We start from the raw sequence: 25299 nt of genomic DNA, 5'->3' as shown, positions 1-25299 counted from the left end.
CCCCCGAGTCTTCTCTCCTCCCCCCCCGAGTCTTCTCTCCTCCCCCCCCGAGTCTTCTCTCCTCCCCCCCCGAGTCTTCTCTCCTCCCCCCCCGAGTCTTCTCTCCTCCCCCCCCCGAGTCTTCTCTCCTCCCCCCCCCGAGTCTTCTCTCCTCCCCCCCCCCCCGAGTCTTCTCTCCCCCCCCCCCCCGAGTCTTCTCTCTCCCCCCCCCCCGAGTCTTCTCCTCCCCCCCCCCCGAGTCTTCTCTCCTCCCCCCCCCCCCCCGAGTCTTCTCTCCTCCCCCCCCCCCCCCCCCCCGAGTCTTCTCTCCTCCCCCCCCCCCCCCGAGTCTTCTCTCCTCCCCCCCCCCCCGAGTCTTCTCTCCTCCCCCCCCCCCCCGAGTCTTCTCTCCTCCCCCCCCCCCGAGTCTTCTCTCCTCCCCCCCCCCCCCCCGAGTCTTCTCTCCTCCCCACCCCCCCCGAGTCTTCTCTCCCCCCCCCCCCCCCGAGTCTTCTCTCCCCCCCCCCCCCCCCGAGTCTTCTCTCCTCCCCCCCCCCCCGTCTTCTCTCCTCCCCCCCCCCCCCCCCCCCCCCCCCGAGTCTTCTCTCCTCCCCCCCCCCCCCCCCCCCCCCCCCCCGAGTCTTCTCTCCTCTCCCCCCCCCCCCGAGTCTTCTCCTCCTCCCCCCCCCCCCCCCCGAGTCTTCTCTCCTCCACCCCCCCCCCCCCCCCCCCCCGAGTCGTCCCCCCCCCCCCCCCCCCCCCCCCCCCGAGTCTTCTCTCTCCCCCCCCCCCCCCCCCCCCCCCCCCCCCCCGAGTCTTCTCTTCCCCCCCCCCCCCCCCCCGAGTCTTCTCTTCCCCCCCCCGAGTCTTCTCTTCCCCCCCCCCGAGTCTCTCCTTCCCCCCCCCCCCCCGAGTCTTCCTTCCCCCCCCGATCTTCTCTCTTCCCCCCCCGAGTCTTCTCTCTCTCTTCCCCCCCCCGAGTCTTCTCTCCCCCCCCCCGAGTCTTCTCTTCCCCCCCCCGAGTCTTCTCTTTTCTCCCCCCCCGAGTCTTCTCTTCCCCCCCCGAGTCTTCTCTTTCCCCCCCCCGAGTCTTCTCTTTCCCCCCCCGAGTCTTCTCTTCCCCCCCCCGAGTCTTCTCTTCCCCTCCCCGAGTCATCTCTTCCCCCCCCCGAGTCTTCTCTTCCCCCCCCCGAGTCTTCTCTTCCCCCCCCGAGTCTTCTCTTCCCCCCCCCGAGTCTTCTCTTCCCCCCCCCGAGTCTTCTCTTCCCCCCCCCGAGTCTTCTCTTCCCCCCCCCGAGTCTTCTCTTCCCCCCCCCGAGTCTTCTCTTCCCCCCCCCGAGTCTTCTCTTCCCCCCCCCGAGTCTTCTCTTTCCCCCCCCCCGAGTCTTCTCTTCCCCCCCCCGAGTCTTCTCTTTCCCCCCCCCGAGTCTTCTCTTCCCCCCCCCGAGTCTTCTCTTCCCCCCCCCGAGTCTTCTCTTCCCCCCCCCGAGTCTTCTCTTCCCCCCCCCGATTCTTCTCTTCCCCCCCCCGAGTCTTCTCTTCCCCCCCCCCGAGTCTTCTCTTCCCCCCCCGATCTTCTCTTCCCCCGCCCCCGAGTCCTTCTCTTCCCCCCCCCCGAGTCTTCTCTTCCCCCCCCCGAGTCTTCTCTTTCCCCCCCCCGAGTCTTCTCTTCCCCCCCCCCGAGTCTTCTCTTCCCCCCCCGAGTCTTCTCTTCCCCCCCCCGAGTCTTCTCTTCCCTCCCCCCGAGTCTTCTCTTCCCCCCACCGAGTCTTCTCTTCCCCCCCCCGAGTCTTCTCTTCCCCCCCCCGAGTCTTCTCTTCCCTCCCCCCGAGTCTTCTCTTCCCCCCCCCGAGTCTTCTCTTCCCCCCCCGAGTCTTCTCTTCCCCCCCCGAGTCTTCTCTTCCCCCCCCGAGTCTTCTCTTCCCCCCCCGAGTCTTCTCTTCCCCCCCCGAGTCTTCTCTTCCCCCCCCCGAGTCTTCTCTTCCCCCCCCGAGTCTTTCTCTTCCCCCCCCCGAGTCTTCTCTTCCCCCCCCGAGTCTTCTCTTCCCCCCCCGAGTCTTCTCTTCCCCCCCCCGAGTCTTCTCTTCCCCCCCCCGAGTCTTCTCTTCCCCCCCCCGAGTCTTCTCTTCCCCCCCCGAGTCTTCTCTTCCCCCCCCGAGTCTTCTCTTCCCCCCCCCGAGTCTTCTCTTCCCCCCCCGAGTCTTCTCTTCCCCCCCCGAGTCTTCTCTTCCCCCCCCCGAGTCTCTCTTCTTCCCCCCCCCGAGTCTTCTCTTCCCCCCCCCGAGTCTTCTCTTCCCCCCCCGAGTCTTCTCTTCCCCCCCCGAGTCTTCTCTTCCCCCCCCGAGTCTTCTCTTCCCCCCCCGAGTCTTCTCTTCCCCCCCCGAGTCTTCTCTTCCCCCCCCGAGTCTTCTCTTCCCCCCCCGAGTCTTCTCTTCCCCCCCCGAGTCTTCTCTTCCCCCCCCGAGTCTTTCCCCCCCCCCCGAGTCTTCTCTTCCCCCCCCGAGTCTTCTCTTCCCCCCCCGAGTCTTCTCTTCCCCCCCCCGAGTCTTCTCTTTCCCCCCCCCGAGTCTTCTCTTCCCCCCCCCGAGTCTTCTCTTCCCCCCCCGAGTCTTCTCTTCCCCCCCCGAGTCTTCTCTCCCCCCCCGAGTCTTCTCTTCCCCCCCCCGAGTCTTCTCTTCCCCCCCCCGAGTCTTCTCTTTCCCCCCCCCGAGTCTTCTCTTCCCCCCCCGAGTCTTCTCTTTCCGCCCCCCCGAGTCTTCTCTTCCCCCCCCCGAGTCTTCTCTTCCCCCCCCCGAGTCTTCTCTTTCCCCCCCCCGAGTCTTCTCTTTCCCCCCCCCGAGTCTTCTCTTCCCCCCCCCGAGTCTTCTCTTCCCCCCCCCGAGTCTTCTCTTCCCCCCCCCGAGTCTTCTCTTCCCCCCCCCGAGTCTTCTCTTCCCCCCCCGAGTCTTCTCTTCCCCCCCCGAGTCTTCTCTTCCCCCCCCGAGTCTTCTCTTCCCCCCCCCGAGTCTTCTCTTCCCCCCCCGAGTCTTCTCTTCCCCCCCCCGAGTCTTCTCTTCCCCCCCCCGAGTCTTCTCTTCCCCCCCCCGAGTCTTCTCTTCCCCCCCCCGAGTCTTCTCTTCCCCCCCCCGAGTCTTCTCTTCCCCCCCCGAGTCTTCTCTTCCCCCCCCGAGTCTTCTCTTCCCCCCCCGAGTCTTCTCTTCCCCCCCCGAGTCTTCTCTTCCCCCCCCGAGTCTTCTCTTCCCCCCCCGAGTCTTCTCTTCCCCCCCCCGAGTCTTCTCTTCCCCCCCCCGAGTCTTCTCTTCCCCCCCCCGAGTCTTCTCTTCCCCCCCCCGAGTCTTCTCTTCCCCCCCCCGAGTCTTCTCTTCCCCCCCCGAGTCTTCTCTTCCCCCCCCGAGTCTTCTCTTTCCCCCCCCGAGTCTTCTCTTCCCCCCCCGAGTCTTCTCTTCCCCCCCCCGAGTCTTCCTCTTCCCCCCCCGAGTCTTCTCTTCCCCCCCCCGAGTCTTCTCTTCCCCCCCCGAGTCTTCTCTTCCCCCCCCCGAGTCTTCTCTTCCCCCCCCCGAGTCTTCTCTTCCCCCCCCCGAGTCTTCTCTTCCCCCCCCCGAGTCTTCTCTTCCCCCCCCCGAGTCTTCTCTTTCCCCCCCCCGAGTCTTCTCTTCCCCACCCCGAGTCTTCTCTTCCCCCCCCCCGAGTCTTCTCTTCCCCCCCCGAGTCTTCTCTTCCCCCCCCGAGTCTTCTCTTCCCCCCCCGAGTCTTCTCTTCCCCCCCCGAGTCTTCTCTTCCCCCCCCGAGTCTTCTCTTCCCCCCCCCGAGTCTTCTCTTCCCCCCCCGAGTCTTCTCTTCCCCCCCCCGAGTCTTCTCTTCCCCCCCCCGAGTCTTCTCTTCCCCCCCCGAGTCTTCTCTTCTTCCCCCCCCGAGTCTTCTCTTCCCCCCCCGAGTCTTCTCTTCCCCCCCCCGAGTCTTCTCTTCCCCCCCCCGAGTCTTCTCTTCCCCCCCCGAGTCTTCTCTTCCCCCCCCGAGTCTTCTCTTCCCCCCCCGAGTCTTCTCTTCCCCCCCCGAGTCTTCTCTTCCCCCCCCGAGTCTTCTCTTCCCCCCCCCGAGTCTTCTCTTCCCCCCCCGAGTCTTCTCTTCCCCCCCCCGAGTCTTCTCCCGATCTTCTCTTCCCCCCCCGAGTCTTCTCTTTCCCCCCCCCGAGTCTTCTCTTCCCCCCCCCGAGTCTTCTCTTCCCCCCCCGAGTCTTCTCTTCCCCCCCCCGAGTCTTCTCTTCCCCCCCCGAGTCTTCTCTTCCCCCCCCGAGTCTTCTCTTCCCCCCCCCGAGTCTTCTCTTCCCCCCCCGAGTCTTCTCTTCCCCCCCCGAGTCTTCTCTTCCCCCCCCGAGTCTTCTCTTCCCCCCCCGAGTCTTCTCTTCCCCCCCCGAGTCTTCTCTTCCCCCCCCCGAGTCTTCTCTTCCCCCCCCGAGTCTTCTCTTCCCCCCCCGAGTCTTCTCTTCCCCCCCCGAGTCTTCTCTTCCCCCCCCGAGTCTTCTCTTTCCCCCCCCGAGTCTTCTCTTCCCCCCCCGAGTCTTCTCTTCCCCCCCCGAGTCTTCTCTTCCCCCCCCGAGTCTTCCTCTTCCCCCCCCGAGTCTTCTCTTCCCCCCCCGAGTCTTCTCTTCCCCCCCCCGAGTCTTCTCTTCCCCCCCCGAGTCTTCTCTTCCCCCCCCGAGTCTTCTCTTCCCCCCCCCGAGTCTTCTCTTCCCCCCCCCGAGTCTTCTCTTCCCCCCCCCGAGTCTTCTCTTCCCCCCCCGAGTCTTCTCTTCCCCCCCCCCGAGTCTTCTCTTCCCCCCCCCGAGTCTTCTCTTCCCCCCCCGAGTCTTCTCTTCCCCCCCCCGAGTCTTCTCTTCCCCCCCCGAGTCTTCTCTTCCCCCCCCCGAGTCTTCTCTTCCCCCCCCCGAGTCTTCTCTTCCCCCCCCCGAGTCTTCTCTTCCCCCCCCCGAGTCTTCTCTTCCCCCCCCGAGTCTTCTCTTCCCCCCCCCGAGTCTTCTCTTCCCCCCCCGAGTCTTCTCTTCCCCCCCCGAGTCTTCTCTTCCCCCCCCCGAGTCTTCTCTTCCCCCCCCCGAGTCTTCTCTTCCCCCCCCGAGTCTTCTCTTCCCCCCCCGAGTCTTCTCTTCCCCCCCCGAGTCTTCTCTTCCCCCCCCCGAGTCTTCTCTTCCCCCCCCCGAGTCTTCTCTTCCCCCCCCCGAGTCTTCTCTTCCCCCCCCCGAGTCTTCTCTTCCCCCCCCCGAGTCTTCTCTTCCCCCCCCCGAGTCTTCTCTTCCCCCCCCCGAGTCTTCTCTTCCCCCCCCGAGTCTTCTCTTCCCCCCCCCGAGTCTTCTCTTCCCCCCCCGAGTCTTCTCTTCCCCCCCCGAGTCTTCTCTTCCCCCCCCCGAGTCTTCTCTTCCCCCCCCGAGTCTTCTCTTCCCCCCCCCGAGTCTTCTCTTTCCCCCCCCCGAGTCTTCTCTTCCCCCCCCCGAGTCTTCTCTTCCCCCCCCCGAGTCTTCTCTTCCCCCCCCGAGTCTTCTCTTCCCCCCCCGAGTCTTCTCTTCCCCCCCCGAGTCTTCTCTTCCCCCCCCCGAGTCTTCTCTTCCCCCCCCGAGTCTTCTCTTCCCCCCCCGAGTCTTCTCTTCCCCCCCCGAGTCTTCTCTTCCCCCCCCGAGTCTTCTCTTCCCCCCCCGAGTCTTCTCTTCCCCCCCCCGAGTCTTCTCTTCCCCCCCCGAGTCTTCTCTTCCCCCCCCCGAGTCTTCTCTTCCCCCCCCCGAGTCTTCTCTTCCCCCCCCCGAGTCTTCTCTCTTCCCCCCCCGAGTCGTTCTCTTCCCCCCCCGAGTCTTCTCTTCCCCCCCCGAGTCTTCTCTTCGCCCCCCCGAGTCTTCTCTTCCCCCCCCGAGTCTTCTCTTCCCCCCCCGAGTCTTCTCTTCCCCCCCCGAGTCTTCTCTTCCCCCCCCCAGTCTTCTCTTCCCCCCCCGATGTCTTCTCTTCCCCCCCCGAGTCTGCTCTTCCCCCCCCGAGTCTTCTCTTCCCCCCCGAGTCTTCTCTTCCCCCCCCGAGTCTTCCTCTTCCCCCCCGAGTCTTCTCTTTCCTCCCCCCCCGAGTCTTCTCTTCCCCCCCCCGAGTCTTCTCTGCCCCCCCCAGTCTTCTCTCCCCCCCCCGAGTCTTCTCTTCCCCCCCCGAGTCTTCTCTTCCCCCCCCGAGTCTCTCTTCCCCCCCCGAGTCTTCTCTCCCCCCCAAGTCTGCTCTCCCCCACGAGTCTTCTCTTCCCCCCCCGAGTCTTCTCTTCCCCCCCGAGTCTTCTCTTCCCCCCCCGAGTCGTCTCGTCCTCCCCCACCGAGTCTTCTCTTCCCCCCCGAGTCGTCTCTTCCCCCCCCGAGTCTTCTCTTCCCCCCCCGAGTCTTCTCTTCCCCCCCCCGAGTCCTTCTCTTCCCCCCCCGAGTCTTCTCTTCCCCCCCCGAGTCTTCTCTTCCCCCCCCCGATCTTCTCTTCCCCCCCCGAGTTCTTCTCTTCCCCCCCCGAGTCTTCTCTTTTCCCCCCCCGGTCCTTCTCGTTCCCCCCCCGAGTCTTCTCTTCCCCCCCCGAGTCTTCTCTTCCCCCCCCGAGTCTTCTCTTCCCCCCCCAGTCTTCTCTTCCCCCCCCCGAGTCTCTCTTCCACCCCCGAGGCTTCTCTCCCCCCCCGAGTCTTCTCTTCCCCCCCCGAGTCTTCTCGTGCCCCCCCCGTGTCTTTCCCCCTTTCCCCCCCCGAGCTTCTCTTCCCCCCCCCCGAGTCTTCTCGTCCCCCCCCCGAGTCTTCTCTTCCCCCCCCGAGTCTTCTCTTCCCCCCCCGAGTCTTCTCTTCCCCCCCCGAGTCTTCTCTTCCCCCCCCGAGGCTTCTCTTCCCCCCCCCGAGTCTTCTCTTCCCCCCCCGAGTCTTCTCTTCCCCCCCCCGAGTCGTCTCTTCCCCCCCCGAGGTCTTCTCTTCCCCCCCCGAGTCGTCTCTTCCCCCCCCGAGTCTTCTCTTCCCCCCCCGAGTCTTCTCTTCCCCCCCCCGAGGTCTTCTCTTCCCCCCCGAGTCTTCTCTTCCCCCCCCGAGTCTTCTCTTCCCCCCCCGAGTCTTCTCTTCCCCCCCCGAGTCTTCTCTTCCCCCCCAGCGTGCTCTTTCCCCCCCAGAGTCTTCTCTTCCCCCCCCGAGTCTTCTCTTCCCCCCCCGAGTCTCTCTTCCCCCCCCGAGTCCTTCTCTGTCCCCCACCGAGTCTTCCCTCTTCCCCCCCCCAGTCTTCTTCTTCCTCCCCCCGAGTCTTCTCTTCCCCCCCCAGTCGTCCCGTCCCCCCCCGAGTCTTCTCTTCCCCCCCCGAGTCTTCTCTTCCCCTTTCCCCCCCCGAGTCTTCTCTTCCCCCCCCGAGTCTTCTCTTCCCCCCCCCCGAGTCTTCTCTTCCCCCCCCGAGTCGTCTCTGCCCCCCCGAGTCTTCTCTTCCCCCCCCCCGATCTTCTCTTCCCCCCCCCCTAAAGTCTTCTCTTCCACCCCCCCGTGTCCTTCCTCTTCCCCCCCCCCCGAGTCTTCTCTTTCCCCCCCCCACGATCTTCTCTCTTCCTTCCCCCCCCCCGAGTCTTCTCTTCCCTTCCCCCCCCCCCGAGTCTTCTCGTCCCCCCCCCCGAGTCTTCTCTTCCCCCCCCCCCGAGTCTTCTCTTCCCCCCCCCGAGTCTTCTCTTCCCGCCCCCCCCCGATCTTCTCTTCCCCCCCCCCCGAGTCTTCTCTTCTCCCCCCCCCGAGCTTCCTCTTCTCCCTCCCCCCCCCCCGAGTCTTCTCTTCCCCCCCCAGAGGCTTCTCTCCCCCCCCCGAGTCTTCTCTTCCCACCCCCCCCGAGTCTTCTCTTCCCCCCCCCCCCGAGTCTTCTCTTCCCCCCCCCCCCGAGTCTTCTCTTCCCCCCCCCCAGTCTCTCTTCCCCCCCCCCGAGTCTTCTCTTCTCCCCCCCCTCCCCCACCCCCCCCGTCTCCTCTCCTCCTCCGCCCCCACCCCCCCCGTCTCCTCTCCTCCTCCTCCCCCACCCCCCCGTCTCCTCTCCTCCTCCTCCCCCACCCCCCCGTCTCCTCTCCTCCTCCTCCCCCACCCCCCCGTCTCCTCTCCTCCTCCTCCCCCACCCCCCCGTCTCCTCTGCTCCTCCTCCTCCCACCCCCCCGTCTCCTCACCTCCTCCCACCCCCCCGTCTCCTCTCCTCCTCCTCCTCCCCGTCTCCGCTCCTCCTCCTCCTACTCCCACACCCCCGTCTCCGCTCCTCCTCCTCCTACTCCCACACCCCCGTCTCCGCTCCTCCTCCTCCTACTCCCACACCCCCGTCTCCGCTCCTCCTCCTCCTACTCCCACACCCCCGTCTCCTCTCCTCCTCCTCCCCCACCCCCCCGTCTCCTCTCCTCCTCCTCCTCCTCCCGCCTCCTCTCCTCCTCCTCCCCCCGCCTCCTCTCCTCCTCCTCCCCCCCGTCTCCTGCTCCTCCCCCGCCCCCCGTCTCCTCTCCTCCTGCTCCTCCCCCACCCCCCGTCTCCTCTCCTCCTCCTCCTCCCCCACCCCCCCGTCTCCTCTCCTCTCCTCCTCCTCCCCCACCGCCTCCTCTCCTCCTCCTCCCCCACCGCCTCCTCTCCTCCTCCTCCCCCACCGCCTCCTCTCCTCCTCCTCCTCCCACCCTCCCGCCTCCTCTCCTCCTCCTCCTCCTCCCACCCTCCCGCCTCCTCTCCTCCTCCTCCCCCGCCTCCTCTCCTCCTCCTCCCCCCCGTCTCCTCCTCCTCCCCCACCCTCCCGTCTCCTCTCCTCCTCCTCCTCCCCCACCCTCCCGTCTCCTCTCCTCCTCCTCCTCCCCCACCCTCCCGTCTCCTCTCCTCCTCCTCCACCTCCCACCCCCCCGTCTCCTCTCCTCCTCCTCCCACCCCCCCGTCTCCTCTCCTCCTCCTCCTCCTCCCCCCTGCTTCCTCTCCTCTTCCTCCCCCACTGCCTCCTCTTCTCCTCCTCCTCCCCCACCGCCTCCCCGTCTCCTCTCCTCCTCCTCCTCCCACCCTCCCGTCTCCTCTCCTCCTCCTCCCCCACCCCCCACCGTCTCCTCTCCTCCTCCTCCCCCACCCCCCACCGTCTCCTCTCCTCCCCCCACCCCACCCACCCCACCCCCCGGCCAACCTCCTTCCAACCGCCCTCCCCTGGAGCTGTACCCTGTCCCACTCCCCTCCCGCTGGTGCCGTCCCCTGCCCCCTGTCTCAGACCCCAAGCACCATCTTCCACTCCCTGGCCCTGTCCATTGCTCCTCTCCCACTCCCAACCAGGGCGCAGTGCCCCTCGCCTCAGCCCCGCTTCGACTGGAGCCATCTCTTCGCCCATCCAGGACTGTACCTCACCCCCCCCCCCCCCCCCCCCCCCCACCCCTCCCCTCCCCTCCCTAACGCCCCAGCTCCATCGCCTCATGCCGTACCCCTGTCAGTGTCCCTTTTCCTTGCCACCTCTTTTTTTTCTTACATCTCCCCACCCACCCACAACAGCCTTGTTGAACATCTTAAATTTAAACTGCTGTACATAGCTTGCAGTGGGAGAGATAAGGATGAAGCTATGAGCAGAGATGCCATAATCATGATTGGTATTCCTCTGAGTTCGGAGGGGTGGTCTCACTGAGGTGTTTGAAAAGATGCACCGATTGGCTGCAGTCGGCCTGCACCCAGCTGGTTCATTCGTATCCTTCACGGAAAGAAACCTGTTAACCCCTACCAGACACATATATTCCAAGAACAGCTACAGCACGGGGTTAGATACAGAGTAAAGCTCCCTCTACACTGTCCCCATCAAACACTCCCAGGACAGGTACAGCACGGTGATAGATACAGAGTAAAGCTCCCTCTACACTGTCCCCATGAAACACTCCCAGGACAGGAACAGCACGGGGTTAGATACAGAGTAAAGCTCCCTCTACACTGTCCCCATCAAACACTCCCAGGACAGGTACAGCACAGGGTTAGATACAGAGTAAAGCTCCCTCTATGTAGGTACACTACATAGTACATTTATATCTATTCTTCCCTTGTATCTTTTTTTATTTCTTCACTATTAAAGCTCTTTTCATTGCTGCAACAGTATTTTCTGTTCTCTGGAGGTCCTCAGCGCTGGTTAACTTGAAGTCTAATTTTGGCAACGGTATTCAAAGCTGCTGCACTGAAACTCTCTCTGCATCTTGTTTTAGAAGAGGATGTGGAACAGGAGGTCGAGGAGCATTCAGACAGTGAAGGCACCAAAAAGAAAAAGAAGAAATTGTTGAAAAAGCAGAAAGAAAATAAACCAACTAAACCGAGGAAGCGGAAGAAACTGGTGAGTGGCAGTGAATGTTCTGCTGTATTTGCTGGTGAACCCTCTCCCTGCCGCAGTTAGTCATGGATGCTGAAGGAATGAATCTGGATGTTTCGCTGTATGGGTCAGGATTCGGGACCATTCAGCAGCCTCCGTCCTGAGCCTGTTTGGCTATTCTGTTTCAACGCAGAAGGAATGGTGTCGACGGTCAGTGTCCCCTCCCAGAGGTACAGTGTGATGAGAATCGAGACAAAGGATGGAGACTTTGAACCCTTTGGGAGTGTTACCTTTTGCTTGTCGAAGGTGCCTCTGAAATATGGTTAGAAGCGATCGTGGGGAAGTCAGTTGAAATGCTGTTGAGCCTTTGTCTGGGGAAATACTATTAACCTACTTAGGGTAGAGATTATCTGAATAATTGTAGAACTTCCAACACAGAAACAGGCCATTTGGCCCATCTGTTCCGTGCTGGAGTTTCTGCTCCACAGGAGCCTCCTTTCCCCGATCAACATATCCGTCTATTCCTTTCTCCCTTTGTGTTTATCCAGCTTCACCCTCAAATCTATCAGTACTATTCACCTCAAGTTCCACATTCTCCCCACTCTCTGGGTAAAGGAGTTTCTCCTGAATTCCCCTTTGGGTTTATTAGTGACTGTCTTATACTGATGGCCCCCAGTTCTGGTCGCGCCCCCCCACCGGACAAGTAGAATATCTTTGCTTTGTCTACCCTATCGAAACCCCCTCAGAAGCTTAAAGACCTCTGCCTTCTCTTTAGCAAATAGTGTCCCAGTTTGCTCAGTCTTTCAAGTGTGCAGAATGTATTTCAAAGAAAGTAGAATTACATGAAAAGTGAAGGGGAGAGAAAGTATGGACAGCTGCACAACTAGTTCAGGACTGTTTGACCTCTCAGAATGCCTGAAAGAAATCGTGAACCTGTCTGTGACTCCCAGATTTTTGTGGCATTGCTCCCAGTGAGTGGGAGGATGATTACAAAGAGTATGTTATTGATCAAGTGAGGGTGGTAAGTTTTACTGAGTGCAATATTTATTATACTGCAGATCAATAAGGTGTGTTATTGCTCTATAGCTGTCACCTGATAGTGCCTTTTATACAGGGAGCAGTGATAAAGAACAGCTTGAATGTTTGCGAAAGATAAATGAAATGATGCTCAGACCTGTAAAGCACTCGGAATCTGGTTAAACTGACTGAAGCTTTGTTCGCTATTCATGTCACTACATTTGTGTGTTCTTACTCACGCGCACTCTTTACCCATATTACATGGGTCATCTGTTGCCTATTACTGATAAACTGGTTATATTACAGTTATTAATCCTGTCAGCTGGTAGGAGACTAGCTGCAAGTTAAAACAATATTCAGAACAATATATCTGACCACATGAACTGTGCACAGTGTGTTTCAGTGGAAGCCAGGAGTTGGCTGGAGGCTGGAGTCCCATGAGGAGATGAAGAAGCATGGGTATGACGCTCAATATAATGTTCATTAGGCCCTGGATTGGATTCCAGCCTGTAACTCACTCCTGGCGTCCATGTCCTTAAAGCTGTGTTTGGAGAACAAGCATGCGCCGGTATTCCCAATGCTAGTGGCCAGTCATGTGACAGCTGTCAGAACATGCACGAGGACAGGATTGGTCTTGGCTGTGATGCCTTCTGTGGTTAAATAGTTTGCAAGCACTCTATCTTTAGTGGCCTACTGAACACCAGTTGGACCGTACTCTAGTAGAAACCAGTTCCTCCAGAGGAGGTGGTGTTGGAGAAGGGAGAGTAAGGTGGTGGATCAGGAGACGTGGTTAGCCTAGCCTGATGGTCTTGGTATAACCTGCTGGTGGACAGCTATTGGGCCTTGCCGAGAATGGCACTTGTCTCCCACTGCCTGGTTTGGGACAGACCTCGCATGGCCTGTGCGACTGAGTGCTACCAAGTTAATCTGTGACAAGATTGCAGATTCCTGAGTTTACACAGAACCACTCCAATCCCCATCTCTGTCTTTACTGTAAACAAGCGAGCGTTGTTTCTGTAGTTACTGGGTACTGAAAGCTGAGTAGGGAAGTGGCATTGATACTGGTTTTATTCCAGGCTGAGATATTTGTTGCTTGGCGTGTTAGACTGTTAGGATTAACTATGTTACCCACTGATTTGCTTCTCAAAATAATAAGATTCAGAACCAGATAAACCACACGTTATCAAAAGTGTTTTTTAATTACCGTTAGTTGCGTGGTATTGAGCTTAGAAACATGAGGGATGTTTTTACTGGGGAAAGGGATGCTTTCCAATTCAGGCACCCAGTGTTGGCTTCCAACATTTTCAAGATGGGAACAGCACGGGGTTAGATAGAGTAAAGCTCCCTCTACACTGTCCCCATCAAACATTCCCAGGACAGGTACAGCACGGGGTTAGATACAGAGTAAAGCTCCCTCTACACTGTCCCCATCAAACACTCCCAGGACAGGTACAGCCCTGGGTTAGATACAGAGTAAAGCTCCCTCCGCACTGTCCCCATCAAACACTCCCAGGACAGTTACAGCATGGGGTTAGATACAGAGTAAAGCTCATTCTGCACTGTCCCCATCAAACACTCCCAGGACAAGTACATCATGGGGCTAGATACAGAGTAAAGCTCCTCTACACTGTCCACATCAAACACTCCCAGGACAGGTACAGCACGGGGTAAGATACAGAATAAATTTCCATCTACACTGTCCCCATTAAGCACTGGGCATCACTCTAGGCCTCTCAGTGTCTGGCTGCAGAATGGTAATGGCCCAGTTCTCTGAGCAGGTACCCTGCCACCCTTGGCTGGATAAATTGCCTGGTGAGCATCCAGGCAGCTCTTGAGTTCTTTCAATGGCTCCACATTGTGTAAATCCCACCATGTGTGAAGAGCTGCTTTCACCGGCATCTTCCCTACTCCTCTGACCAAACGCCAAGCTTTCTTTCAAACACCTGGAGTTTCCGAGTGCCTTGCTTAATTAATTCTGATCTTTCATAGCGCATGCTGCCCTATTTGTATCTCCTATTTGTTCCTTGTAAGGAAAAGAAGGCACATGCACACACAAGCAACATTATTGCATAGTACCAACAGGAGAGGACGTTTGCATGCTTTGGGTTGTTTCTGAGGTTGGGTATCCACTATTTTACAGTCAGGATGTCTGATTATAATTCCTGCCTGCGATGACTTTGTGGTGCTTTTCCGATCAGCTTGCCTGGTCGCTCCCGTGTTGGTATCTCAGTTGTGGGAAGGGCAGTGATTTGCCTAGGGCCCATAGAGGTCCTTGCTGTGGTTGGGGGAGAGGTGGGAGTGGGTCTGGTTCTTCAGCAATTGTGAAAGAACTGCTGTTTTCCAGCTGCTGTTCAATGCTGCCTGGCACAGTTAACCAGCTCGTGTGTATGATATACCCATCAGTGCCAGGTGGAACTTGTGAAGCACCTGTGGGAATTTGCTGCACTTTGGGTGTGTTATTGAAAACTGGCAGCAAGTGTGAGAATGTTTTCCTGCTTCTCTCCTCTTTTTTTCCTCTTCCCCCTGTGGCCCCCTTCAAGCTTCCTGTGATCCATTTTGATCTGGAGAGGAGTGGGGTGGGGTGAGGGGGTGTTTGTCTGGGGAGCAACATTATGATTTGGAGTCGGGGGAAGGGACAGTGGCTCACAGCATTTTAAGAGCCTAACTGCTCGGGGGGAGGTAGTTCATGCAGCAAGTTGAAATTGTCTGTCAGGCTTGATGATGCTTTTCCTCATCTGGGAGGTTGTTGCTGCTGCACACTGAGGAAAGGGTGGCCAGGTTCTGAGGTGTTTCTAGGCCTGTCGCAGCTTATTCTGGGGACCTGTGGCCATGTAACTCTATTTGTAATCTCCACTAGCCCTACAGCTCTGTCAGATCTCTGCACTTTGCCTGCTTTGGTGTGTGCCATATTACCGTCGCTCTCCAGCATTGGCAGCCACACTTCTAGCTTCCTTGGCCCTAGGCTCTGGAATTCCTTCCCTAAATCTCTTCACCTCTGTCCCTCTCTCTCTATCTCTCTTTATAAGACTTTCCTTAAAATCTCCCTCTTTGATCAAACTACTATCTTTATCGCTCCCTCAGTAGCCTGGTGTTGGATTTAGTTTGATATGATCCTGTGCAGTTCTTTGGGGCAGTAAGTTTGTTTACTTTCTCCTGAACAGGGGGTTGAGGCCCTGAATTTAATGCTTTCTTTAAAGTATGGTGACTGAGGTGAGAGTGCTACTACCCACAGCAACGTCCCATCAGCTTAAAATACTGGGTGTGTCCCAGCTGCCTGTCTGACTGTTGCTTTCCCGCATAGAAGGCCTGTTAATATGCATAGTGTGAAAATAATTAAAGTAAGAAGAATTTAAAACCACACCAACTCATCTTAGATTTTGTCTGGCTGCCTTTTAGTAGATATACATTTGGAATAAGTAATTTGTTTTTAACACGCCTTTCCCCGATTTGTGCCCCTCCTTTTTCTTTGTCTCCCAACAGGAACCGCTCACTCCCACGCAGCCCTCTCCAGCCGTGAGGGCGGGACGGTCTGGGCCACAGACCTCACGACGACCGCGGTCAGCCCCACTCCGTGACCGGCCTGCGGGAGGAGCGCCCGCGCTGGCGCGGACCAAATACGTCAGTATTTTGCTACGATCACCCACATTTTAGACATAGAGTCGGCCCTGGTGACTGTCCCTTTCCTCCGTTCTAGTGCTTCTCTACCTGGCCGAGGCTTACTTCTGTCTGTCGTTGGGTGTCTGAGAGAGAGAGAATGGTTTTGATTTCCTTTTGATTATTTAGGGCACTTCTTGCATTTGTCGACTGTAGCGGATAGAAGCCTTTCAGCCCACCATGCTCATGCTGGCCATTTGAAAGAGCTATCGGATTACTCACACTCTTTCTCTTTTCTCCTAGCCTTGTAGGTTTCTTTATTTTCAAGTCTATCTGATTTCTTTTTCTAATGAATCTGCTTGTGTTGAGCATGCTAAACAATAAGCAAAAAGCACCAGCTTGACTTGATGAGCCAGGCCTTGCATTTCTCCCATGCCCCCTGATGATTCCAGCCTCGATTCTTCCAATGCTTTCCTGGCTGGTCTCACATCTTCCACCCGCTGTAAACCTCTGCATTGCTGTCTGTACCCTAACTCACACCATGTCCTGTTCACCCGTCACCCCCTGTATTCACTAACCTACATTGGCTCCTGGTCAAGCAACATCTCAATTTTAAAATTTACATTATCCTGTTTACATCCCCTCCACAATCTGAATGTAACCTCCTCCAGCCCTACCACCCTCTGAGATCTCTCTGTATCTGTCCAATTCTGGCCTCTTGTGCACCCCAAATTTTCATGCCTTTGTAGTGCTGGCTGTGCGCACAGCAGCCCAAGCTTTAACATTTCCTCCCTAAGCCCCTCTACCTCCCATCTCATTTTTTAGAATGCGTTTTTAAAAAAAACTTTTGACCAAGCTTTGGGGGTCACCTGTCCTAGTATCTCCTCATGTGACTTGCTGTCAGATTGTGTTGGATCATTGCACCTGTGAAGCTCCTTGGGATGTTTTACACTAAGGTGCTATATAAATGGAAATTGCTCTCGAGGCTGACCGTTGGATATAGCTTCTGGTTGGTCAGCTGCGCACTCCATTTAAAGTAATAATGTTATGATAGTTTGCAGTTGTCAGCAATTTAGAACAACGCAACATGCGTGGGAGTTGGGGCGGAGGGGGCAAAGTGCGGGGGGAGCAGAGGTTGGGGTGGAAGGGACAACGGGAGGGGAGGGGGGGGCTGACACGTCCACACCAGTAGGTCCGGAGGACAACATAGCCCACTAACGGCTGATTCGAGGCACACCGTGTGTACTGAGAGCAAGGATGTAGAGAAGATTGGTATATGGGAGGGGAGTTTCCTTTGGTATTTTTTAATCAAAAAGCTGACAGAGCTCTGGCGTTCATCAAAGATGCCTGCTTTATCCTGGTGGACAGAGTGCTTCGAGCAATTGATAATACATGTAGGGGAAGGGAAGAGAGAGAAGGAGCAAGTGGGGCTGGGGTGAGGGGGAGACAGAAACTAGCAGAGAAGAGGAAGCAGTCTCCATCTGGATTAAAGAGATGTTGTGCACAGGCCTCAGTGACCAACATTGGGGAGTGCTGCTCTTTGAGCAGCGCAGCACGGGATGGTCTGTTTCTCAGCTGCCTCTGACCAATAATCTGCACACAACCCCTTAACACGTAAGTAAGTAAATTTTTCTGTAGACATTGCTGAATTATTTACGTGAATCCACCATGATGGAGAGGAGACACCTTCATTGCTTGCTCTTAAATCATTGTGAGTCCCCAAATTTACCTCATACCTGCATGGTATAGCAAACCATTGACACAGGCACCACAGCAAGGACAATGCAAATCCCAGGAAAATGGGAATGTAATTATTCTTTGACTGTAAAGCTAACTTGTATCAAGGCTGAAGACAAATGTTAGTTGGCTAATGCTACTTTTCAAATACAAGCTTTATACTGACTGACCTCTCTAAATTTCTTCCCCTTTCTTCCAGCTGTTACCATCCTGGGGTCTTGACCCTTCATTGGGTTTCTTAACGTACAAAGTAAGATTATTGATATTCAACCTATGGAAAGGAGAATAACCAAACTTCTTTTTTATTCACCCCACCAGGTCACAGCAGGAGAGGGAGCTTTGTCTGCTTTGTTTCTTCAGGGATTTGAGCACCAAATCAAATCCAGGCCAGCTTTCTCGTTTTCTCCCTCCCCTTTTCTCGTTTTCTCCCTCCCTGATTTGAGGGACTAACCATGAATAAGACCCTGTTAAGACAGGACTGTTGTGTTTGCAGTGCTCTTTGTATCAGGTTGCTGATTATGGTTGGATAAGTGTGGTCACTACTGCATTGAAAAGGAAAGAGAAGGAACTTGAATTTCTATCACATCTTGCATAAGCTCGAGGGCATTGCAAAGGGCTTTACAGTCAATGGAGTAGGTTTTAAATATAGTTATGTGGAAACCATTAAATAATTTAAACATGTTAGCAGATCTCCAGTGGTGCTTTTTATAATGAGGGAATTGTCAACAGTGTGACAGAAAAATATTTGCAGAAAGTGGGTGTGACATCGACTGGAAGTGTGTGCTGTGGCCAGGACACTCTCAGCAACAGAGTCAGGGAATAATTTTATAACAGTTATTTACAAATTGTGACATGGAAATTTTTACAGGAAGTAAGGATTACACTTGCAGCAAGTGCGTGCCATGTGTAGGATCCGTAAAATTACTGTTGATTATCCCTGTGGCATTGCTGACACTTGGTTGGAGTAAGTGATGAGTTTGTTACAACGTGGGTGAGGCAGTTACAGCACCATCTCTAGACCAAGGTTAAGGGCAAGAGCCGGGGCCATGGCATCGTGAACCAAGTGCTGCGAGTGTTACCTGTAACGACGCACCTATTGAAATCAGTGCATGATGACATGGTAGATCCATAGTTAGACTGTGCTAAGCTTTGCACCCCGCCCTTCAGGGCTGGGAGAAAGATTGAAAAGGCTGAATGGTGACCTGGTAAGTCTTTTAAGGTTATGGAAGGGTTTGTAGTTTCATTTTTATTTGAGATATTTATTTCGTTAATGAGACACAAGCATTGTTGATGAGGCCAGCATTCACTGCCAATCCCTAACTGCCTTTGAGAAGGTGGTGGTGAACTGCTGCTGTCCATGTGGTGTAGGTACACCCACAGTGCTGTTAGGGAGGAAGTTCCAGGATTTTGACCCAGAAGCAGTTGGGATGATAGTATTCCTGTGAGTCTGATCCTTGTTCTTCCAGGAAGGTGCTGTTGAAGGAGCCTTGGTGAGTTGTTGTAGTGCATCTTGTAGATGGTACACACACTGCTGCCACTGTGCGTCGGTGGTGGAGGGAGTGAATGTTTGTGGATGGGGTGCCAGTCAAGCAGGCTTCTTGAGTGTTGTTGGAGCTGCACTCGTCCAGGGTTGGTAGACGCTGGGAAGATTTTTGGGGAAGTCCCATCAACATAAGACAGTCACGAATAAATCCAATGAGGAATTCAGGAGAAACATCTTTACCCAGAGAGTGAGGAGAATGTGGAACTCACTCCCACAGGGGGTGGTTGAGGTGAATAGTATAGATACGTTTAATGAGAAGCTGGATAAACACATGAAGGAGAAAACATAATTTACTAATAGGGGGAATGGAAGTAAGTTGGGAGGAAGCTTGTGTGGAGAATAAATGCTAGCATGGACCAGCTGGGCCAAATGGCCTGCTTCTGTGCTGTACACTCTATGTAATTCCTGAAGGTGAACAACTAGCAGCTCCCACTGAGAAATGTTAAAATCCAGCTGACCTCTGCTTTGTTCAAAACAGGAAAGTGAGGATGAAATTGCTTCTGACCTGGAAGAGCTCAAGGAGAAATCAGACAGTGGAGGCAGTGACTTCGGCAAGAAAAAGAGAAAGAAACGAAAAGAGAAGAAGGAAAAGAAAATCAAGCGACGGAAAAAGGAGCAGGGCGCTGATGAGGCGGAGGAGGAAGGTCGCAAGGTAACCTGTGTATTCCAGCTCCCTTCACTGTTGATTGGGTCATTAATACTTGCCAATCCATAGTGCCCCATTGCTTTAAGATCAGTTTGATGTCTACATCCTCTTTGGCTCAGTGTCCATTCAGCCCTTTGGCTCTGTTCTGTCATTCGTGGCTGATATGATCTTAACTCTTTCGCCTTTGCTCCATTTTCCTCGACAGCCTCACCTAACAAAAATCTATCAATCTCTGTCTTGAAAGATCTAATTGACCCCCAGCCTCTTTAACCTTTTGAAGGAGAGAGATCCAGGTTTGCACTCCCCTCTGTGTGAAGTGCATCCTGACTCTAGTTCTGCCCCCTTGTTCTGGATTCCCTTGCGAGCCAAAATAGTTTATCTAAAGCTCTTGAATCCTTGAATTATTTTATTCAACACCATCAGATCACTCCTCAATCTCCTACACACACAGGATTACAAGCCAAAGTTCTGTAACCTACCCTAATAATTTAACCCTCTACTGGGAAGGGACTAACCTGATCTCTCCTTCAAAGAGCCAGCTCACGCACGATGGACCAAATGGTATCTGGCTGTAGGTCTCTGCTTGATCTGCTGAATAATGCACTGTTCTCTCTCTCTCTCTTTCTCTCTCTATCTCTAACAGGCTGAACCAAAGACCTCTGCCCGCCTACTGGAGGACTGGGGGCTGGAAGATGTTGACCATGTATTCACTGAGGATGACTACCGCACTTTAACTAACTACAAGGCCTTCAGCCAGTTTCTGAGGTGAGCTGGGAGGGAGCAGCCCTGTACTGCCTGGATCAAAGGGCCAACGAAAGAAACGTGCATGTTTATGTCTCCGAGAGTTACTAAACACTTCACGTACAGCATGCTCTGCAGCGTGGTCACAGATTTCAGGGGAGCCATTATTACACAGCATGTTCAGCATAACCATTGCCTCCACGACCATTATCATGAATCAGCAACAACACCTTCTTCATCACTATCCCTTCTCTTGTTGCTAAAGTATCTCTTCACTCAATACACCTGAATTCTGTCTGTCTTGCTCTTCAATAGTATCATCCAGTTGTTTCTCCAATGATTAGGGTCTTTGCTCCCCACACCAGCCCATTCCATGTATTAATCACACTTTGTATGAAGAATATCTTGACAGCAGTCCTAATTTTGCCTCTGCTTAGTTTGAATGTGTGGGCCCTATTTCCACAGCAGTCCACGTTGATGCTTTTAAAACAGTGAAATGTCCTGAGGAGCTTCACAGGAGCATTATCTGACAGCCCCTTTAAAGGGGATACTCGTACAGGTAACCAAAAGCTCGTTCCAAGTGTAGGTTTTAAGAAGTCTTGAAGGAGGAGAGGAAGGTGAAGATTAGGAAGCAAACAGAGCTCAGGGCCCAGGCAGCTGAAGGCATAACCACCAAAGGGTCCTATTTCTATCATTCCTCTAGGGAGGGTTCCTCTCAGTTATCCTCTTTTTTAAAGGCTGAAGAATCCAAATTCTTCTAGTTTGTCACCCTGACTCGGTAATCTGATGATATGGATCATCTGGTCATTATCACATTGCTGTTTGTGAGATGTTCATATGTGTAAAACTGGCTGCTGTTTTTCCTATATTATAACTGTGACCACACTTCAAAAGTGCTTCATTGGCCGTAAGGTGCTTTAGGATGTCCTGAGCACATAACAAGAAATAGGAGCGGAAAGTAGGCCATTCAGCCCCTGGGACCTGTTCTGCCAGTCAATAAGCAGATGTGAAAGGTGCTATGGCAGACCTCTGAATCCTCTGTAGGACCAAATGTCTCCAGTCTGTCTCTATTAATGAAGGTGAACCCTGTACTTGGGGAGTAATCTGACCAACACATGTGATTTAGGTCAGCTTTTTCTCCAAATTTGTACTGTACTATTCTGGCTAGCTGGCTCAGTACAATGTGCAAACGAATAATAGAATTTTGCAGCTTAGAAGGGGGACGTTCAGCTCATCATGTCAGTGCCACCTCTTTGAAAGAGGGATCTGCCCTTGCCCAATAGACCTGAACATTTTTTTCAGGTATTTATCCAATTCCCTTTTGGAAGTTCCTGTTGAATCTGCTGCCCTTTCAGGCAGCACATTTTAGATAATGATAATTCATTGTTTTAACAAAAGCTGTCCTCATTTCCTTCCTGGTTACTTTGCTGATTCCCTTTAAATTTGTGTTTAATGTGATAATGCACGAATCACAGAATCAGAATCACAGTGCAGAAGAGGCCCTTCGGCCCATCGAGCCTGTACCGTCACGTGAGAAACACTTGACCTACCTGCCTAATCCCGTTTACCAGCACTTGGCCCATAGCCTTGAATGTTATGATGTGCCAGGTGCTCATCCAGGTACATTTTAAAGGATGTGAGGCAACCTGCCTCCACCACCCTCCTAGGCAGCGCATTCCAGACCCTCACCACCCTCTGGGTAAAAAAGTTTATCCTCACATCCCCCGTAAACCTCCTGACCCTCACCTTGAACTTATGCCCCCTTGTGACCGACCCTTCAACTAAGGGGAACAGCTGCTCCCTATCCACCCTGTCCATGCCCCTCATAATCTTGTGCACCTCGATCAGGTTGCCCCTCAGTCTTCTCTGCTGCAATGAAAACAACCCAAGTCTATCCAACCTCTCTTCATAACTTAAATGTTTCATCCCAGGCAACATCCTGGTGAATCTCCTCTTCGCCCCCTCCAGTGCAATCACCTTCTTCCTAAAATGTGGCGACCAGAACTGCACACAATGCTCCAGCTGTGGCCTCACCAAGGTTCTATACAACTCCAACATGACCTCCCTACTTTTGTAATCTATGCCTCGATTGATAAAGGCAAGTGTCCCATATGCCTTTTTCACCACTCCCCTAACATGCCCCTCTGCTTTCAGAGATGTAGCTCAAGCTCCTCGTTGATATATTTAAGGGGAAGCTGGATAAACACATGAGGGAGAAAATAGCATATGCTCTTGGAGAGATGTGGGGAGGTTAAGGAATAAACACCAGCCTATCCCAGTAGGCTGAATGGTATTGTTCTGTGCTGTAAATCCTGCATCATTTATATTCCTGCTGGGACTCAGTGATAATTTTGCCCCTGAGCCAGAAAGCCACGCTGCAGAGACTTGAGCACCTAGCTGGCACACTCAGTGCTGCTTTGTCTTTTGGATGAGACGTTAAACCGAGGCCCTGTCTGCCCGTAAAAGATCCCTTGGCTACTGGTGGAAGAAGAGCAGGGAAGTTGCCTTAGCCAATATTCAAGCCTTGACCAATATCGTGAGAAATTGATTATATGGTTGGTATGGTTGTCGTTTGTGGGATCCTGCTGTGTGCAAACTGGCAGCTTTGTTTCCTACATGCAACTGTGACTACTCTTCAAAATATACTTAATTGGCTATGAAATGCTTTGGGATGCCCTGAGTTCATGGAAGGTGCTATATAAATGCAAGTTTTTCTTTAATTCTGTCTATGTGTAACAGATATTGGGTTTCTTTCGGCTATGCACTCACGTCAATGTGTTTTTAAACTCCAGGCCACTCATTGCCAAGAAGAACCCGAAGATTCCCATGTCCAAGATGATGACGATCCTTGGCGCCAAGTGGAGAGAGTTCAGTGCCAACAGCCCATTCAAGGGGTCGGCAGCAGCAGTGGCAGCGGCTGCTGCAGCGGCGGCAGTGGCAGCTGTGGTGGAGCAGGTGTCTGCCAGTGCCTCCTCGGGGACCCTCTCTGTACCCCCGGTGCTTCCCGTCCGCAAGGCCAAGACCAAAGAGGGCAAAGGTGAGTGATGAAGGTGTGTGCGTGCATTTACGCCTGCAACCCACGGAGCGGTTAATGCCAAAAAAGATTAAAACTTAACAAATCACATGAAAGACTACCCAGATGTCTTGGATGCTCCATCTAGACATGTTGTATACTGCATGAGTCCGCCTCACTGCCTCCACCCCACTCCACCAAACAAACAAAAGATTTGTATGCTAAGTTGAACCTTGGTTGGACCCCACAGTGCAGTGTGCAGTTCTGGTCACTATATTATGAAAAGATTATAGCAGCACTGGGAGGGGTGGTGTAGTGGTAATGTCACTGGACTAGTAATTCAGAGGCCCAGGCTAATGCTCTGGGGGCACAGGTTCAAATCCTACCATGGTAACTGGTGGCATTTAAATTCAGCTTGATAAATCTGCTTTTAAAAGCTAGTCTCATGTTGGCCATGAAACCCTTGTTGATTGTTGTAAAAACTCATTTGATTCACTAATGTCCTTTAGGCAAGGAAACCTGCCATCCTTGCCTGGCCTGGCCAACATGTGACTCCAAACCCATAGCAATGCTCTTTATTCTTAAATGCCCACTGAAATGGCCTAGAAAGCCACTCAGTTCTCTCGAAGCGCTATAAAATCTAAAAGGAATGAAACCGGATGGACCACCCAGCATCGATTAGTCAGCGAAAAGAACAACTGCACACCTAACCCTGTCAACCCTGCAAAGTCCTCCTTACTAACATTTGGGGGCTTGTGCCAAAATTGGGAGAGCTGTCCCACAGATTAGTCGAGCAACAGCCTGACATAGTCATACTCACGGAATCATACGTTAGTTTTTAGTGTATTTTCCTAATCCATCAAAGTCAACTTGCCCCTCATACCTTCATAGTTTCCTTTGGTCAGATTTAAGACCCAATTTCAGGATGAACTATATCATTTTCAAAGTTACTGCAAAATTCTATCATATAATGGTCACCATTTCCTAAAGGCTCCAAATTAGCCCTTTCTCATTAGATAATACTAAACCTAAAACAGCTAGAGCCCTCGTTCGTTTTTTAACATACTGCCCCATACCTATTCTGTACATGCTCCAGGAATTTATCTCAACAGCATTAGTGCTAATTAGGTTTACCTGGTCTATATGTAAATTGATGTTGCCCATTGTTAATGTATTACCCATGTTACATACAGCTCTAATTTCCTTGTTTATACTGTGCGCTACAGTTTGGTGGCCTGTGAACAACTGTTTGCTGCCCTTTGTTGTTTCTTAGCTCCACAGAAAGTGATTCTATATCTTGATCCTTTGATCTAAATCCTCTTGTGAATGTACTGATTTCATCCCTTATTAACAGTGCCACCCCACCTCTTTTTTTCCTTTTTGCCTATCTTTCCTAATGACAAATATCCTTGAATATTCATTTCCCAGCCTCAGTCACCTTGTAATCTTGTCTACGTAATTGCCGTTAAATCTACCTATTTACCTCTATTTGTGCCTTCAAATCATCTACCTTGTTGCAAATGATGCACATATTCAGATAGTGCTCAAAACGTTGTCTTTTTGACATTATTTCGCATTCTGACCCTGTTTGATGCTTGTCTTTGCTTTGTCTGCCTTTTAGCTTTGCTTACTACTTTTCTACTTCCTGTTACCAGTTTTGCTTCCCTCCAGTCTGAGCTCCTTCTCGGGTTCCCTCTGCCAATCTAGTTCAAACCCTACCCAACAGCACTAGCAAATCTGTCTGCAAGGAGGTTGGTCCCGGACCTGCTAAGGTGCAACCCGTCCACCTTGTACAGGTCTCACCTGTGTCAGAACTGGTCTGAATGCCTCAGAAACCTGATGCCCTCCCTCCTACAGCAATTCTCCAGCTGCGTGTTTAGTCAATCCTCCTATCCTTATGCTCTCTAGCACAAGGCACTGCGAGTAATTCTGAGATTACTGCTTTTGAGGCCCTGCTTTTTAATTTTGTTTCTAATTCCCTAAAATCTACTTTCGGGACCTCATCCCCTGCCATTTCTCCCCCCACCCACTTCTTGTGTCATTGGTACCTACTTGGGCCATGACCTCTGGCTGTTCTCCTTCCCCCAGAATAATGTCTTGCAGTTGCTCTGTGACATCCTTGACCCTGGCATCAGGGAGGCAACATGCCATCCTTGAGTCGTGTCTACAGCTGCCGAAAAGTCTGTTCCCCTAACTCATGACTCCCATATCACTATTGCTCTCCCATTCTTCTTTCTCCTCTGCTGTGCAGCTGAGCCACCTGTAGTGCCACAGACTTGCCCCTTGCTGTACTGCCCTGAGGAACCATGGCCCTCACCAGTATCCAAAATGGAAAACTGGTTAGCGAGTGAGATTGACTCCGGGGGAGTCCTGAGCTACCTGTCTGGTTCCCTTAGACTGCCTGGCAGTCACTGGTTCCCCCTCTACCTGCTCCTCCTCCACTTGCGCCTCCTAATCTGCGGCGTGACCACCTCTCTAAACGTGCTATCCATGTAGTCCTCAGCTTCATGGATGCACCACATTGACTCCAGCTGGAGCTCAAGTTTCTGCAACTGGTGGCACTTCCTGCAGATGTCTTTGCCTAGGACACATAGTGCATCTATGGCTTCCCACATGCTACAAGATGTACATTCCACTTGGCTGAATTGCCCTGCCATACCTTAAATTTGCAAGCTATTTATTACAAGTAGAATAACTTACCAGTTACTCACTAATCAGCTTCTTCCTCTGCCGAAGTGAAA

The 25299-nt window shown here is 54.0% G+C and overlaps 1 protein-coding gene across 3 annotated transcripts in view; it reads left to right on the top strand.

Annotated features, from left to right (window-relative positions):
* Positions 1-25299, top strand: part of LOC121274166 (chromodomain-helicase-DNA-binding protein 3-like) — a 109739-nt gene that overhangs the window by 4082 nt on the left and 80358 nt on the right. For 2 of the 3 annotated variants that reach the window (XM_041181366.1, XM_041181365.1), the window contains exons 2-6: positions 10167-10291; positions 14765-14902; positions 18637-18810; positions 19448-19569; positions 22338-22582. In XM_041181366.1, coding sequence (XP_041037300.1) covers positions 10167-10291; positions 14765-14902; positions 18637-18810; positions 19448-19569; positions 22338-22582 — 804 coding nt within the window. The remainder of the gene's footprint in view (positions 1-10166; positions 10292-14764; positions 14903-18636; positions 18811-19447; positions 19570-22337; positions 22583-25299) is intronic. The other variant, XM_041181367.1, reaches the window with a different exon arrangement.

The sequence above is a fragment of the Carcharodon carcharias genome (genome assembly GCF_017639515.1).
Source record: "Carcharodon carcharias isolate sCarCar2 chromosome 33 unlocalized genomic scaffold, sCarCar2.pri SUPER_33_unloc_1, whole genome shotgun sequence".
Taxonomy (NCBI): Eukaryota; Metazoa; Chordata; class Chondrichthyes; order Lamniformes; family Lamnidae; genus Carcharodon; species Carcharodon carcharias.
Note: the sequence above shows the minus strand (reverse complement) of the source record. Positions and strands in the feature narration are given on the sequence as shown.